Source organism: Bombus pascuorum, chromosome 9 (assembly GCF_905332965.1).
Source record: "Bombus pascuorum chromosome 9, iyBomPasc1.1, whole genome shotgun sequence".
In the NCBI taxonomy this organism is placed as follows: domain Eukaryota; kingdom Metazoa; phylum Arthropoda; class Insecta; order Hymenoptera; family Apidae; genus Bombus; species Bombus pascuorum.
In genome coordinates, this window is record NC_083496.1 from 5114291 (window position 1) to 5130528 (window position 16238).

Here is a 16238-nt window from a genome sequence, read left to right on the forward strand (position 1 = left end):
ACTTACACTTTTTAAATGTGTTCTTTGCCACTTGATTCTATAAATGTATTTGCGAATTCTGTTAAGGATAAATTGGAGAAAAACGTTTGGGGAGTAAAAGCTGATAGACACAGCCCTGTCCCATGACAGAAATAGCAGACGACAGTGCGCTGCGTCTTCCATCCACTTTCGCGATCCCTGGACGTGCCAGTGGAAGATCTACAGTTGTTTTATCATTTATCGAATTTGCGAGAACGATACGAACGACAAATTTACGAATATGGCTGAAATAACGGATTTCGGTCCAAGAAAGGCGATTTTTGTCCTAGCAATTGTAGGCGGGTGTTTTGCAGTATTGTGGCCGAAAATTTTCTATCCTATGTTCATAGCATCTGTCAGTCCACATTATACGTCGGACAATTCGGGTAAGATTTTATCGAAATATCTAATTCATTGAAGATAAAGGAGAGTACGTGATATTACGAAGAAATTTTATTTATATTGAATTTAAAAAAACTAGCTATTTAATTACAATCACATATATTTTTCTGTAGCCTTCAATTTTTTTCTTTTTTAATTAATTATTTAAAAGTAAAAATCATATTTTTTTCTTGTCAATGAATTTAATTCTCAAATGTTTATTAGCATGCTGCGATGTAATCTTTGAAAGTGATGTCACTGCTGCTGATATTATGTATGAAATATGTCAGAATATACTGAAACATCATCAAATTGATCCAAGAGTAAGAGATGTTTTGAAAACTGTAAAATTAACACCACAAGGTGCAAGTTTGTGTAGAGAGGAAATTTTAGCTAGATGTGGTATAGATTTATCTACATTTCTTGCTGAAAGAGAACGCCTGGGAAAATCTTATAAACAAGTTTTAGAAGAAATCAGATCATTTAATAGTTCCCTCTGTCTTAAAATACATTTTGGTATAGCTCTTTCTCAACTAGGAACTCCACATCTAATCAGATATCATATTCTAATGCCGCACAGTAAGAATTATAAAAAGTATTATTTAAAACTTTTGACATTAGCTATTAACAAGCATGAATAACTTTTTTTTATTATTAACATAATTATATCATTTGAATTGAATCACTGAATTAGTAATTAGTTCTAATAAAGAGTATCAGTTTGGTATTATTAAACTAACCAATTATATATGGAAAGGAGATTCAAGTTATCTCTTCTATTTGGCAAGTTGCCAAAAGAACATGTATAACTAGAGATGAGTAGATGGGAATAAGTTTGGCCTATAGTTACAGCTTTAAATGTGTGTAATAGACTAAAATGATAATATACTGATGTTTCTATAAAACCTAAAATAATTATAAAGGAATTATTACAAGGAATTTTGAGTTCTGTTTGTTTTACATGCTTTTCTTTTCTAGAGTAATATTTTAAAAAATGATATTTGTATTTTTAGGTACCATAAAACAAGAACGAGGTACACCTCCACATGCAGGTGGTTTACATCCTGCATTAAGAGAACGTGGTAGAACTATTCCTTCCTCTCATATTGTACCAAAGGTAGCAGATAGACCTGATCATGTTGTGCCAAAGATGAGACCACCTTTAGGTGGTGCAGGACATGTTGTTCCTGCACCAAAAGGAAATGGTACTATGGGAATTATTATGCCATTATATACTTCGGGCATTGTACTATTTTTCCTATATACAATTGTAAAGGTAAAATATTCTATAAAATTTGGATATTTAGGTAACCTTATTTAAATTTTACGAAATCTTATTGTAATTTATTTTATTAGGTGCTGAGAAAAAATTCGGATAGTGAAATCATTTCAGAATATCCAGGAGCTGCAGCGGAGAAAGAATTTCGGAAAATGGTATTTAGTCCTGAAGCTTTTGCTACTGCAATGACTGGTGGTACAATGCATTATCAAAAGGAGAGATTCCGATCACCACAAAGGCTACCTACCATAGAGGAATTAAAGGACCGTAAGTTCTTTAAATGTTTGAGAGATATTGACAACACTTGATTTACATTATCATTAATGCAGTGTTTTCCTTGAAAGCTAGTTCCTTTAAAGAAATACTGAAAAATAAGGTACATGTTTTTTTGAGTATCTAATCAGATTTTTAAATGGTGTTGCATGATGCAAGGTTTGCACAATTAGAACACACACGTATTTATATCATAAATTTAACAAAAAACTGTTAGACTAAAATTAAAAATATTGTAAGTACTCGTGTATATTCTCTGAACACGTTTGGTAATGTTATACATGCTGGAACACAAGAAGCGGCAGGAGACATAGAGATAGATCAACTGAGACGACGTTTGGTCGAGACGGAAGCAGCCATGGAAAGAATTGTTGTTCAGATGGGCAACATATCACGTTCAGTTATGCATAGTCCAAGCCCACAACAAGAACTCAAGGTTTACTAGACTAATTATGAAACAATTTACATTTTCAGTTTTTTAGTCTTTAGAAATGTGCACGTTGTTGTGTTCTGATTGCGTTTCAAGTTTTACCTCTCCTGTTGTACATTATATACATGTTCATTACGAGATCTTCGACATTTCGCTTTTTCTTATCCTCCAATGCTTCTGTATAACTATATTTAAATTATTGATCATTATTTATATATTCATCTTCATATAAAAATATGCATACTCATATTTTAGCTGAGTGAAGTACTCGTTAAAAGCATTTAAATTATTAAATATATTATAAATGATAGAATTTATAGTTCTTATTTTTACATTTAAATAGTAGATGGGCCTCCAAAGTCCAAAGGCCTGGCAGGGGTTGATCGCTCATCTAAGGTATATTCTTTGCCTCAAAGATTACCTAACAAGAGTAACCAAAGTTTGTGATAAATTGTTTGCGCTAAATTTATATTTTTCCACAAATAATAAATTTGTTATATTCAGGTTGCCTTTAAATCATTGACAATCATTTCAGTTGTTCACGCATATAACTTACGGTGATTAATAAAGTAACAACGTATGTATGTCATAATAACTTTTATCTTTTGCCTCATTATTATTTTTATATACGGAAATGAGTATGTAGATAAAGATGCATTGTCGACTATAACACATGGCAATAAATACATATTCTCGGCGAAAAATTCGCAGTTAACGAAGTGATTGTCAGTGACTACAACATGTAATATTTTCAGTAAAATAAAAATATTTGTCGTTTAAAGGTAACCTGTTATATTTAGGTATTTTTATATTCTAATATTAAGGAATCAACCTTGCAATAACAACGTTTCAGAGTATTTATGGTGTATTAAAACATGTTAAAACATATTAAAAATTATCGGTAGTGTATATTTTTTTAGATATAATCTCTTTCATTATATTGATGAATTTAAATGCATGTTTATAAATTAACTATTGTTATTTATAGCTTCATTAATTTAGTTACTGTTACATTGTAAGTTTTTTTTAACAGAACAGCATGATTTTTTAAACAATTTTTTAAAATGTGTGTATTTTTAAGCGAATGCTGTATTGTATTTGTAAAAGGAAGGAGATTAAAAACTTTATTTATTTATTAAGTATTAAAGACCATAATGTAGCATTCATAATATACATTATATATATCTTATATTAAAAAATGTAAAGTAAAATATTATTCCCTTAAGGCAATATAATACACGAGATCATTTATTTGCATTATTTAATTTACAGAACGATACCACTGTCCAGGCTGAACATAGTACGACAGATAAAGAAGTAGAAAACATAGAACATTCGCCAACTGTTAAAGTCATAGGTATGGAGATGACAGCTAGTTGTGAGGGTAAGGGTAGTAGACCTACTACTCCTATAATTCCAATTTCACAAAGGTAATGAAATCATTTTGAAAAGATATATTTGTTACAATATAGCATGTTTAATAACTGTAATGGAATTGTTTCAGCCATATTGAGAGAGAAAAAACACCACCAAATCCGATATATTTAGAAGGTGCACTTCCTCCACAATGCGAATTACTTGTATCAGATTCAGAAACACAAGCTCAAAAAGCAGAAGAGGATGTAGAGGCACCTGTTGTACTTTCAGGCAAAATGACCCTCTCTCTCATCAGTCTCGACCAAAATGCAGCTGTAAGAAAATATTAGAATTACCAACAGAATCAAATGAATCTGCGGAACCTTGTTTTATTTGGTGATTCTTTCATTCATTTAATTGTTTGCTTCTGTACAGATTAGTTAATATGAAAATGGCAGATCACAGGAACTATGTAGGATGTAAAAATTATTTTTTTCAAATAATAATTATAAATTAATAATAACATAATAACATAAATTGAACATTAATGTGCTATTACGCATGAGTAATTATTAATCTGTGATTTATTTTGAGCATTAATATTTAATTTATATTATCTACTAAATGGATTACTAATGTATTAGCCTTGAACTGCAAACACTACATATATTACATCTTTTTCACTATTACAAATATTAACATTTAAATAACTAACATATGAATAACTGAATATTTAATTATAACTTTGTTACAACAACAGCAAACATAGTTTGCCTGAACTATTTAAATCCACATAATCATTCTACATTTAGTTACACTGTTTAGTTATTCCTTTCCGAATTTATAATTATTACACTAGATTGAATTAGACATTATAATGTCATACTAAAAATAAAGATACTAAATATTGTTCCATTACTTTAGGTATCTGAGGAAGAAGATCAGAAAATACAAAATACAGAAGATACAACAATTTTGAATATGGATGATACAGAAAAAGCTTTAAAGGTAAGAACAACCACTGGAAAAGAGGAAGTAGATATCGAACTACAAGTTAATGAAATGAAAGAAATTTATAAAGAAAAACAACAAGAGATTGAAAAGGCAAAGGGAAATGAAGAAGATAGGGGAAGAGTAAAATTAACTGATAAGGAGGAGAGTGAAGAAGATGAATTGGATAAAAGTGTAGAGGAGGAGGAGGAGGAGGAGGAGAGCGAGGAAGAAGAGAAGGAGGAGGAGGAGAGCGAGGAAGAAGAGAAGGAGGAGGAGGAGAGCGAGGAAGAAGAGAAGGAGGAGGAGGAGAGCGAGGAAGAGGAAGAGGAGGAGATGGAGGAAGAGCAGGAGGAAGACGACAACGAGGACGAAGAGGATGAAGGGGAAGAGCAGGAGGAAGAGGAGGATAAAGAGGAAGAAGGAGAAGAAGAGGATGATGAAGAGGATGATGAAGGGGATGATGAAGAGGATGACGAAGGGGATGATGAAGAGGATGACGAAGAGGATGACGAAGAGGATGATGAAGAGGATGACGAAGAGGATGACGAAGAGGAGGAAGAGGGAGTGACGGGAAGCGAATAGGAAATGGAAGAATAACAAGAGAAAGGAAATATATAAAAAAATATATATTTTACTTTAAATATATCAGTGAGAGAAAACAAATATGGTAAGTCAGAAGATAATGACAGTTGTAAAAACAACGAAATTGTAAAAATTTAGCAAGGGAAATTAAATAGAACAAATTAAAGATGAAAATAATGGGTTACATTATAATGAAAAGACAATTCAGGATAAAAAGAAAAACTATGATGACGAACTAACGTTTGATTGAATCAGTGTTTACCAATCTTGAAAATTTACAGACTATAGTAAGAGAGAAATAACAAAATAATCACGAATGGTATAGATCTTGGTTAAGCACTGCCAAAGACCTAATATGTTCATAAGAATCGAATTTATTATATGATTACATTTTTGCCTATTGTATCTTATATTTATATTTCATAGGATCAAAAATTTACTAATCAGAGGGGCCAAGTAAGAGGCAGTGCATCGTGCACATATCTGATAAAGTCATTGTGCAATAATGACCACAGAATTCAAGCACAGGCAATAGGCACTAAGTAATTATTAATATGTATCACTGTGGTATTAATCCTATATCAGGTATGGTGATTGGCAAGCACTGATCTGTATAACGCTTGTACACATACCAATTGTTTAATGTTATCTAGAATTTTGTATTATGCTGGCAATTTATTAATTTCTTGTTCATTTTTTATCACATTAAATTTTATATGGAATTCTGTATGCAGTATTTGAGTTACATTTAACTGAGAATTTTTCAATAATGTAGTTTATAAAACCATTTAGTATATAGCCATGTCATTTTCATACCTATGTTTAATTATGCAGTGCCATATTGAATGCAAACACTCTTCATCATATTATGTATAATTCCCTGACGTTCGTTATGTAAAGATGAAAGATATAAAAATACAAGTTGAAATCGTATTCAGTGTTGTATAAAAATTAAACAGTTTAATTGCATGATCTTCCATAATAATGTTAATAACGTATTTTAATGTTCAAATCATGTTTTAATAGCCATTATGAGATGAAGTTATTAGCACTGTTATATGATGTCTATATAAATAGATAATGTTAAATGTAAACTATCATTAAATATATCTTAAAATATTTTTATGTCAATAATACAGAGTTGGCGCATGTTTTTGTAATATGTATTACTATTAAGAAAACGCGGACCTCGTAAATGTTTATCAGTTATAGTTTAAAAATTACGCCCAATCGTAAAAATGTTAAAAATATTTCCACATGCAACATTTAAAACAAGATTGATATAAATGACTTTAATAATAATTAAATGATTTTTTTTTTTTTGAATAATTGCTTTAAGATATATATGTATGTATGTATAGCTAAATTCTTATGGAAGTAGGAGCATTTTTTAATGATAATTCGTTCATTAATAAAAATACCGGTCCATTAAATGATAGGTTATTTAAGCTCATACATTTTAGTAATATCAGTTACCTTTAACGTTGTTATTAAAGGAATAAATAATATTATTATATCAAAATTCATGTTTGTTTTTAGAATTCTAAAAATAAAATATTGATCTTAAATCAGTTTGTAGTAAGATATAATCACCTATTTTGCATGAATAATTTAGACTTATGATGGAACTAAGTATAATCTACAAAGAACAAGTACCATTACTAAATAATTATTTTAATTTATAATTTAAAGCATTGTATAATTGCATTGGATATTGCAATCTATGTATATGTAAAATATGTATGTATCTGTAGCAAGATTAGTTTTCCTAACCTAAATGTATCACATTAAAATTATTTTGTAACCTCTACTTATTTCGAGTTCATAGTTTAGCAAACAATAAGATCTGTTTAATACCTTGTAAATCATGAAAGTTTTATTAATATAAATCCTCGGACAGTATAAAAAATTTGAGACTAAAATAAATTCTTTGTCTTAAACTTTATATGTTAACCTATAAAAGATTATTTCAGTATATGAATAAAGAACTATATTAAAATTTTGTTAATAATTTTGTGATAATGAAAAAGTAATATAGATTCTCTTTTTAAAGCACCGCTTCATATTTGTTATTGTAAAATTATAGTCAATAAATGTAATTTTGTGTACATTTATAGATGTCTAAGTCAAAATATTTTTCTTATTCGTAGTCGATAAATGCAATAGATGAAAGTACGACATTTCTTTGCGGGTATCCTTATAGGCATCCCTATCGGGATCACTTTTTTGGATACAGTTGGTTACATAGCCAAAGTAGAAGGAGTTTCTATGCAGCCAACCTTAAATCCTGATGAAAGAAATCCTGATTATGTTTTTCTGAATCGCCGAGCAGTTCGTACACAAGATATTCAACGCGGCGAAATAGTAACTGTAAAATCTCCAAAAACTCCAGAACAAATTTTGATTAAGCGAGTTATAGGACTTTCTGGAGACATTGTACGCACACATGGCTATAAAGCAGACATTCTACAGGTATTTTTCACTCCATAAATCTTCGCTTATAGAATTTTATTATTTTATGAATAATAAGGAAATTCATATCTATTTACTAGATACCTGAAGGTCATTGTTGGGTAGAAGGTGATCATATTGGACGTTCCATGGACTCTAATACTTTCGGACCAATTTCTCTTGGATTGATAACTGCTAAAGCTACTTCCATAGTCTGGCCACCTAGCCGTTGGCGATATCTCTATCCTTCTATGACGAATCATAATTTTCCACTAAATTCACGAAAAGTACCAGCTAGATAGAGTTTGTCGTAGAGAAAATGAGGGCTGTTAGTTTTGTTAAAAGACTTCAATGGGACTTACCGGGCACTGTATGTAGACATGGTTTAACAATTGGAGATGTTGACAATGATGGTGACAATGAATTAGTTATTGGTACAGCGGAGGGAGAACTTTATATTTTTAAAGTGAATTGACATTACTAATTTACTAATAATTTAGTGGCATGAATCGTTACGATGTTTATTCTAAATTATTATATTACAGGGCTCAGAGTTATGGCAAAAGATACCTGGGCTAGGCCTTATAACTAGTGTAGCGATAGGAGATATTTTTAACTATGGACGAAACGCGTTAGTCGTAATATGTGGAGATGGCTGGGCACATATCTTTTACAGCCCAAGATCTGTTAACCCTAGTACGAGCAACGTAACTTCTACTCAACAATTAATCAAGGAACCAATCGATCAAGACAACATAAAACACGGTGAGTTGCAAATTATATTATTGTGTTTTGTATTGCTGTTTAAAAATAATTATAATTTGTATATTATTGGATAAAAATCATAGGCCATCCAAGCACGGATATCGCAACAGGTGTTAATATGACAAGTTCTTCAAGTTTAGATCAAATAGATGGCAATAATGAAATTAATGAATTATCTGGTAAAATGGAGTGCGTTCATGTACAAAGAATACCAACTAATACAAAAATGGTCTTAGTAGCAGATGTTGATAAAGATGGTGCAAATGAAATGGTACTTGGTTTGACCGATCGTGTAGTTAGATCTTACAGATGGTCAAGTAATCTAGAATTAGGTAGAGGAAAGTTAGTTGGACTGAATAAATGGGAATGTGCCAATCAAATAGGAACAGTCACGTTACAGGTGTAGTAAATTTGTATAAAAGAAAGGTAAATTCTTTAATCTATGGTAATAACGAATTTTAATGTTTTTATTTAGCATATGGCAGATGGAACACCAACGTTGTTAGTTGCTCAACCTGGCGGAACGTTCATGCGAATTAAATGTAATCCAGAAGATTGTCATTTAGAAGATGAAATTAATCAGAAAAGTAACGAAACAGCAGCGAGCTGCGTGGATTATCAAACGTTGGGAATATCAAGAATGCGAAATCAAAATATTTCAACGGAAATCATCGGAGATCTAGAGTGTGTAGTAGAAAATAAGTCGAATTACGAATTTAAAGAGTTATTATTCAAATCGAGTGTTTTAAACGAAGCGCAATATGGCAAGAACTTGAAATCTGTCTCATTAGAATTTAAGAAAAATAATTCGCAATCAGAGATAAGGAAAAGTAGCCTTGGTACGATGGAAGGACGTAGGAAAAATTCAACGATCGAAAATTCTAAAATGAATAAAACTTTTGGAACTACCGATCCTTCTAGTCGGGATCAAGTTGATGGTAATGTTTTTGGAGGCAACGTAATTCTTGGTGGTTACGACATTAAGTCGGAAAAGGATTCTTTGTTACCTACGTATAAGCATTTTTCGTGTCAAGATAATAGCAGTAACAATAAGATAGAAGATGCAAAAGGGAAAGGTAAAACCGAAACCGACGCGAATGTACAAGATAATTTATTACAAGGAAAACCTTACGCACTTGCTACTTTAGATGGGACAATAATGTTAGTTAAGGACGAAATCATTCTATGGTAAGACTTCAAAATTGCAAATATTTAGCAACGATACAGATTACATAATGTTTCGTAGGTCGATGCAAGTAGATCATCAAATATTCGCTCTATGTCGATTAGACGTAACCGGCGATGGTTCTGACGAAATAGTTGCTTGCGCATGGGACGGGCAAACCTACATTTTAGATCAACAACGTAATAGCGTACGTTTTCAATTTGAAGAACCAGTTAGAGCATTCTGTACTGGTAACTATAATGTTACTCCTGGTTTTCCGACACCTTGTCTCGTATATAACAGTTTCAATAATAAGGTAAAGTATTATTAAACAGTTAAAGTATTATTCGTTTGTAAATCAAACAAATTATAAGTATTAACGTTTGCAGATATTTCTTTATTACGATGTTACACTTCCAAGTATGGTTACTAAGCCTTTGAATCCCATGGACGAACTCGATTCCGAGGAAAAGAAAATTTTAGATAATCTCCTAGGAAACTGTACCGAGATGGAGAAACAACAGAAAATACAAGATTTAACTGAATGGTTGCTGTATGGAATATCTTAATATTTAATTCTGTAAAATTATAAGAAAAAGGAAAAAAAAGAAAAAAAAAAAAGAAAAAAATTATAAAATTATAAAAAATTACAAAAATAAGGAATATATGCAGATTCTTATAAAGCAATCCTGTTGTTCTTTCTCTACAAACTACTTCGCTCTAGATAGGAACGATATTTGTTCAACGTCCAAGGAATTTATTGCTCGTATTTCCATATCATTTCTATTCGCGAGTACAGTTCTTACGCGTATTGACAGGACCCGTTCGTTTGACCTAACGTTCGTCGTCGTTTCCGCCTTAGAACGAAGGATATATGACCGAAGAAGATTCTTGCAAATTTTTAGCAAACAAGATGGGAATGATATCGGTAGCGGAAGAACTCAAGATTCAGCCCAGCGACTGATTTAAGAATACTCAATTATTTACAGAACATTGCGAAAGATGAAACTTTATCTACCTATCATAAATTAGATAGATGTTCGTGCAGAATCAGTTAAACATAAAGCATTGTGCTGAACGTTATCGTTATTAGTGAGAATGTAGCTCGCATCTAGTACTTTTCCTTCTTTTTACGAAATCGCTGAATTTCATATTTATAGATTGACCATTAATCGACATTTTCCGCAAATCTCCTGAATTAGCACGCTGCATTTTGATTTTTTATTTACGTATCTCGATGAATTCGATTTTCGATAACGAGTAACAGAAATAGATCGATACACGAGTGTGACAAATATTGGACTACTATTAATCGTTTACTGTACTACATTCGAACATTATCGTACTGTAAATAAAAAGAAAGGTGAAATAGTTTTGTCAGTTGCAATAGCAGACCAGAGTTTAGTTTAACTCGACGAGAACGAAAGTGGCGAACGAACGTTCTCTTTCGTGAGTTAATCCTCAATTTCAATTTCATCGTTTTTAGAATGGCAGAAAACGAAACAAGATCGCTGCTCGGACAAGAACTGAAACAACTTACATTCGGATGGACCGATTACACATTGTTCAGTGGTCTTTTAGGGATCAGCGTCCTCATAGGGATTTATTTTGGCTGTTTTGGCAAGAAACAGGATAACACTACCGAGTATTTGCTCGGAGGGAAAACAATGTCCTGTTTTCCAGTTAGCATGAGTTTAATTGCCAGGTAAAGAACTGTGGAAATTATATTTTGTAACGAACGCGTACGGATCTATCGAAGCGTCGATAAAAATAATTCTTTCACGATATTGAAAATAGAAATTGTTTCCTTTGATTTATTTCAGTCACGTATCGGCGGTTTCTTTGCTCGCTATACCCGTCGAAGTATATCAGTATGGTACACAATATGCCGCCTGCATTTTTACATCGATTATATCGTGTGCTCTCGTTTCGCTTATCTACTTGCCAGTATTTTATCAATTACAACTGACCAGCACGTTCGAATACCTGGAGATGAGATTTACGAGGCCCGTTCGGACATTCGCCTCGTTTCTTTACACGCTTTCTTTGATCATTTACGTCCCTCTGATCATATACGTACCAGCGTTAGCATTTTCCCAGGCAACGTCCATCAATCTTCACTTGATCACCCCGATAATTTGTACCGTGTGCATATTCTACACGACTATCGTAAGTTATTTCATCTACACTTCCTACTTTCCTTTTAAATAGCTTTTAAGAATCGTCGTATCGAACTCTAGCCTAACTAACTCTCGACTTGCGAGTTATTCGCGTCGACGGAGTTTAGTATGGAAAGTTCAATGGCCTTCTTGTAGGTTACGCTTAAATAATCGTTCTAAACCATTTCAAAGGTACTCGGTTTTTGCTTTAAGATTCTAAAGAACGAAATTGCAGATAACATCTAAACTCGAGTCTATTACCATGTAAGTCTATCACCAGACTCGATCGGTTGGACCGTTGAACGATCTTTAAACGTCCTCGCGTGAAAGTCAGTTTTTATCGGTTGAAAAAAATGAACGGCTGGGAATTGCGCGAATCGTATGGGAATGATAGACGACGATACGCGATATTTACAAACATGTCTAACGTTATCGCATATAAGGGACTATGTAGTTGATAAATCATATGGGAGATACGAATAAAATGTAATTACGATTAAACATGGAATTACACGAGCCGTCTTCTTGGCGCGTCGATTTTCATCAAATGTTTACACTGCTTACAATATTATCGTCAGATACGGCCAGCAATTACAACGATTACGTAAATATCTCGTAAAGAGCGGCTCGTTTCGTTTTACGACGCGTCGTGAACAATAACGCTACTAATAACGTTTGTTTCGATAATGAATGTCTTCCTGAAAAATATTTAGGGTGGATTGAAAGCCGTTGTATGGGCCGACACTATTCAAATGACTGTAACGTTGGGAAGTTTATTCGCGGTATTCATATTGGGTACTATGGCTGTAGGCGGTATATTCCAGACTTGGAGGATATCGGAAGAGGGTAGCAGAATAGTGTTTTGGAAGTATGATCGTCTATAAAACTTTTATTATTATTATTGTTATTACCTCGTGTCGAAGCGTCCCTTAATTTGCCATTTATCGCGCGTCACAGCATGGATCCAAGTCCGTTCGTTCGAAATTCTTTTTGGGGCATGTCCGTTGGTATGACGATGACGTGGTTATCAGGGCTCGGTATCAGTCAAATATCGATGCAAAGATTTCTAGCTGTGCCGAATATCAAGGAAGCGCATAAGTGAGTACTACGATAATATTTCTCGAAGGTGAAGGAAATTTGTAACGAACAAGATTTTTATTTCGTTAGGTCAATAGCGTTTATGGGTTTATGTATGGTAGCTATAAAATGGATATCCGTTTTTACCGGTCTTATAATGTACACTAGATACCATAAGTGTGATCCTATAAGCACACACGTACGTACCTTTCGTTCCTATATAAACAGAAATTAATTACATCCCCTGTTGTCAAAAAAGAAAAAGAAAAAAAAGAAAGAAAATGTAAAGGTTCAATTGGTTCGCAGGTAATTTCCAGGAGCGACCAATTACTTCCATATTACGTGTTGGACGTTGCTGCAGATATTCCGGGACTACCTGGTCTTTTTCTAGCCGGTCTTGTCAGCGCTGGTCTGTCGACGATGAGTGCTAATTTGAACACAGTTGCTGGTACAATTTACGAGGATTTTATCGATCCTTATTTACCCGATAGTAGCGAGAAAGAGAAGAGAGCAGCGAAAATTATGAAGGTACATGGTAAAGTATCATCTTTGCTCGTCCTTTTGGACAAAAGTAACGACTAACAACATTATGATTTTCAGGCTATCGTGGTGGTCGTAGGATTAATTTGTATGTCGCTGGTTTTCATCGTAGATCGTTTAGGCGATATTTTTCGAGTTTCTTTGACCCTTCACGGTGTAACGAGTGGCGCGATGTTAGGTATATTCACCCTGGGAATGTTAGTACCATGGGCAACGTCGAAAGGTGCCATCGCCGGTGGATTGCTTTCCATGTTGGCCATGATTTGGATCATAGTCGGGGCTCAGGTGAACATGATTCAAAAACGCTTGGTTTATCCGCCTCTTTCTACGTCGACCGAAGATTGTTTGAACGTGGAGATGGCGTCGAACCAAACGACAACGAATACGGGTGACATTTTATCGAGCGCGGACGACGAACCGTTTATTTTGTTTACCATATCGTTCATGTATTACGCTTTGGTCGGTTTTCTGATATCGATGGTGGTCGGAACGATAGTCAGTTTTCTGTTTGGCGTTAACGATCTAAGCGAAGTGGATAGAAATCATTTTCCACCGATAGTTCAGAGGTATGGAAATATATTCGTTTTAATTTCGATGAAAAATGGCAAAACTATTCACGAGCACGGCCGTGTCGTTTCAGATTTCTACCAGCGAAAAAATACACCGAGGTTCCAATGCATTCGATATCGAACACGCTGGTGAAGAACGCAGAAATGGAAAAGCTGAATTTGTAAAATTCTCTCTGACGTTGTGTTCATAGAATACATAAAGTCCAACTAAACGACTATTAATTTGTACGTTACGACGAAAGAAAGTTTTTAATAAAATTAAGAACCTTCGAAGACAAAGGAATCGCCGTGCGATAAGCATCGAAGCGCAGTCCTGCTCGACCATTTGGCATAACAAAGTTCTACATAACTGGTTCGTTCTGGGTTGAAAGCACCCATTAGACCCTCGAGGAGGGTGTCAAATTGACTAGATTATATATCTGTCCCACGCATCTCAATACAAACAACTCGTTTATACATCTGGAGGAACGATGCCTATCGGATTAGGACGAATGGAAATGCGAAGGGTGTTTTTCGTCCAGTCATTCGTCGAGTTGATCTTGAAAATCCGCGAAAGATCGATCGTAAAATATGCGCGACGATGGTTGCACGTGTCTACGACCGTGCTTCTTCCATTCAATGAAATTTTAAAGATACGGCCCATTCCAAAAGAATCAAACAATGCTACGTTCAAAGGCCGTAATTTAATTTTATACGATGTTTTCATCGAACACGAGGTCCGTTCGATACGGCATAAAGTTGTTACGTTTTATTGCGAATATACTTTATCGTTTCACAAACGGCAACTCGCGGCACAGATTGAAAAATTCTCTACGATTTATCGTCCAGTGGCTTACTGTTATCGTTCACAATAGAGACGACATTGTTGTAGTCTGTATGAAAAATCAATAGCGAAGATATATTAAAATCGTAGGAAAGACGCGTATACGCGATAATGCTTTGATCGCGGTGCTATCGGTCACGGTTCACCGAACTTGGATGTGTAACTAACGCAGCTTTCTAAGCTACCGCGTTATTCTCTAGTGTTTAATCCTTTTACAAGCATTCGGATCGCGTTCATTACGGTGGAACGTTGCTTCACACTTTGGCGCATTTTTACGAAATTCTTTTCTCGTGACAACTCGATTTTTAGAAAACTACGTATGCGGATCCGGCGAAAAGGAATAAAACGTTAAGATTCCGAGGTGAAAGTCGACGAAGGAAGTAACCCTTATCAAGGATTCCAGATATTATCCTCGGCTTTCAGAAGAACTTGGCCGGTAGACAGAGAAGATCGTTGGAGAGAAGGCTGGTAGGGACGTTATACGGCTGACGTAGAAACGCCACTTCTGTCTCGAACGGGAGACCACATTCCACCGAACCATTTTATTTTATTGGACTGAAAGGTGTCAAATATAGGTGGCAAAGGCCCTCCTACTTACATTCCTGTCGCGTCCCGTCCTTCTTCCTCTACGGTCTCATTTCACCGCGTAGGTAAAATTTTCGAGCCAGAGGTCGGTCCATTGTCGTCGGGTGACAGTTTTTTGACAGATTCTGTCTGATTTGGTGTCGAGTGACAGAGCCACTATCTCGTTGCATTCACGCGATTAACTAGCTTTACCATCTTCGATCGGCTCTCGACCGACGTTCTTCGCTCGAGCTTTGGTCGCTCGTTAAATAAAAACACGCGATACCGATTAACGAGATCGATTCGTCGAAAAACTTGCAAACGATATCGCGCGACGGTTGTTTCGTTAATCAGCCTGACGAGAAGAGAATCGTTCGTGCGCGCGCGAATGTTGAAGCAGCTTCGCGAAGAGTTTGGTGAAAAAAGGAAAGGCAGAAGTCGGCCAGAGGATGAAAAAGAAGTATCGAGGAAGAAACGTATAGTTCGCACTAGTATGCGTGTGGACGTATATATGTATAGAGACGGAGGTTTGGCTTAGGTCCTCTAATCTCTCTTTCCTCGTCGCTCTTTCTTCGTGTCTCGTCGAGTGTAACTATATAACGGGGTTCCCCGGTTTTTGTGAGGTCACGGTATACGCGCAAAAGCGCATAAAAGCTAAGGGGGCGCGTACGGTGTGGGATACGGCTTATTTCGGCGACAATACGTAGGGCCAGGCGCGAGCATAAAGGAGCATAATGCACCCTGCTAACGTGAAAATTATTCTGTCAAACATTCGGACGTCGGATTACGGCGGTAACCTCGTGTCCTAGCAGG

General features: G+C 34.7%; 4 protein-coding genes across 5 annotated transcripts; all 4 read left to right on the plus strand.

Moving 5' to 3' along the window:
• The first annotated feature begins 118 nt into the window (after positions 1 to 118).
• On the plus strand, positions 119 to 6245 carry LOC132910438 (calponin homology domain-containing protein DDB_G0272472-like). Its single transcript, XM_060966132.1, has 8 exons — positions 119 to 404; positions 625 to 978; positions 1413 to 1675; positions 1756 to 1945; positions 2248 to 2387; positions 3654 to 3811; positions 3886 to 4072; positions 4662 to 6245. The coding sequence occupies exons 1-8, from the start codon at positions 260 to 262 to the stop codon at positions 5310 to 5312; spliced, it is 2088 nt and encodes a 695-aa protein (XP_060822115.1). The 5' UTR covers positions 119 to 259; the 3' UTR covers positions 5313 to 6245.
• Positions 6246 to 6395: 150 nt separating this feature from the next.
• Positions 6396 to 8065, plus strand: LOC132910433 (mitochondrial inner membrane protease subunit 2). Of its 2 annotated transcripts, none has more exons than XM_060966124.1 (3): positions 6396 to 7341; positions 7463 to 7784; positions 7865 to 8065. In XM_060966124.1, exons 2-3 carry the CDS (start codon positions 7479 to 7481, stop codon positions 8063 to 8065), a joined length of 507 nt encoding a protein of 168 aa, XP_060822107.1. In that variant the 5' UTR covers positions 6396 to 7341; positions 7463 to 7478. The 2 variants fall into 2 exon arrangements, with proteins under 2 accessions (XP_060822107.1, XP_060822108.1); XM_060966125.1 differs by having other exon boundaries at positions 6396 to 7172.
• A 17-nt stretch (positions 8066 to 8082) lies between these two features.
• On the plus strand, positions 8083 to 10380 carry LOC132910423 (KICSTOR complex protein ITFG2-like). Its single transcript, XM_060966107.1, has 6 exons — positions 8083 to 8229; positions 8309 to 8528; positions 8612 to 8928; positions 9004 to 9716; positions 9775 to 10009; positions 10083 to 10380. Exons 1-6 carry the CDS (start codon positions 8083 to 8085, stop codon positions 10260 to 10262), a joined length of 1812 nt encoding a protein of 603 aa, XP_060822090.1. The 3' UTR covers positions 10263 to 10380.
• A 385-nt stretch (positions 10381 to 10765) lies between these two features.
• Positions 10766 to 15460, plus strand: LOC132910424 (sodium-coupled monocarboxylate transporter 2-like). The gene is made up of 9 exons (XM_060966108.1): positions 10766 to 11056; positions 11180 to 11398; positions 11517 to 11862; positions 12566 to 12720; positions 12810 to 12950; positions 13020 to 13128; positions 13236 to 13457; positions 13530 to 14035; positions 14110 to 15460. The coding sequence occupies exons 2-9, from the start codon at positions 11181 to 11183 to the stop codon at positions 14201 to 14203; spliced, it is 1791 nt and encodes a 596-aa protein (XP_060822091.1). The 5' UTR covers positions 10766 to 11056; position 11180; the 3' UTR covers positions 14204 to 15460.
• The last annotated feature ends 778 nt before the right edge of the window (positions 15461 to 16238 follow it).

Excerpts from the sequence above, each read along its gene's own strand:
- LOC132910424 (XM_060966108.1), top strand. The coding sequence starts at position 11,181 with ATGGCAGAAAACGAAACAAGATCGCTGCTCGGACAAGAACTGAAACAA. Across the intron at positions 11,399-11,516 it reads AGCATGAGTTTAATTGCCAG|TCACGTATCGGCGGTTTCTT; the intron begins GTAAAGAACTGT and ends GATTTATTTCAG. Across the intron at positions 12,951-13,019 it reads AATATCAAGGAAGCGCATAA|GTCAATAGCGTTTATGGGTT; the intron begins GTGAGTACTACG and ends TTATTTCGTTAG.
- LOC132910433 (XM_060966124.1), top strand. The coding sequence starts at position 7,479 with ATGAAAGTACGACATTTCTTTGCGGGTATCCTTATAGGCATCCCTATC. Across the intron at positions 7,785-7,864 it reads ATAAAGCAGACATTCTACAG|ATACCTGAAGGTCATTGTTG; the intron begins GTATTTTTCACT and ends TCTATTTACTAG.
- LOC132910423 (XM_060966107.1), top strand. The coding sequence starts at position 8,083 with ATGAGGGCTGTTAGTTTTGTTAAAAGACTTCAATGGGACTTACCGGGC. Across the intron at positions 8,929-9,003 it reads TAGGAACAGTCACGTTACAG|CATATGGCAGATGGAACACC; the intron begins GTGTAGTAAATT and ends GTTTTTATTTAG. Across the intron at positions 9,717-9,774 it reads AAGGACGAAATCATTCTATG|GTCGATGCAAGTAGATCATC; the intron begins GTAAGACTTCAA and ends AATGTTTCGTAG.
- LOC132910438 (XM_060966132.1), top strand. The coding sequence starts at position 260 with ATGGCTGAAATAACGGATTTCGGTCCAAGAAAGGCGATTTTTGTCCTA. Across the intron at positions 979-1,412 it reads TCATATTCTAATGCCGCACA|GTACCATAAAACAAGAACGA; the intron begins GTAAGAATTATA and ends TTGTATTTTTAG. Across the intron at positions 1,676-1,755 it reads TCCTATATACAATTGTAAAG|GTGCTGAGAAAAAATTCGGA; the intron begins GTAAAATATTCT and ends TTATTTTATTAG.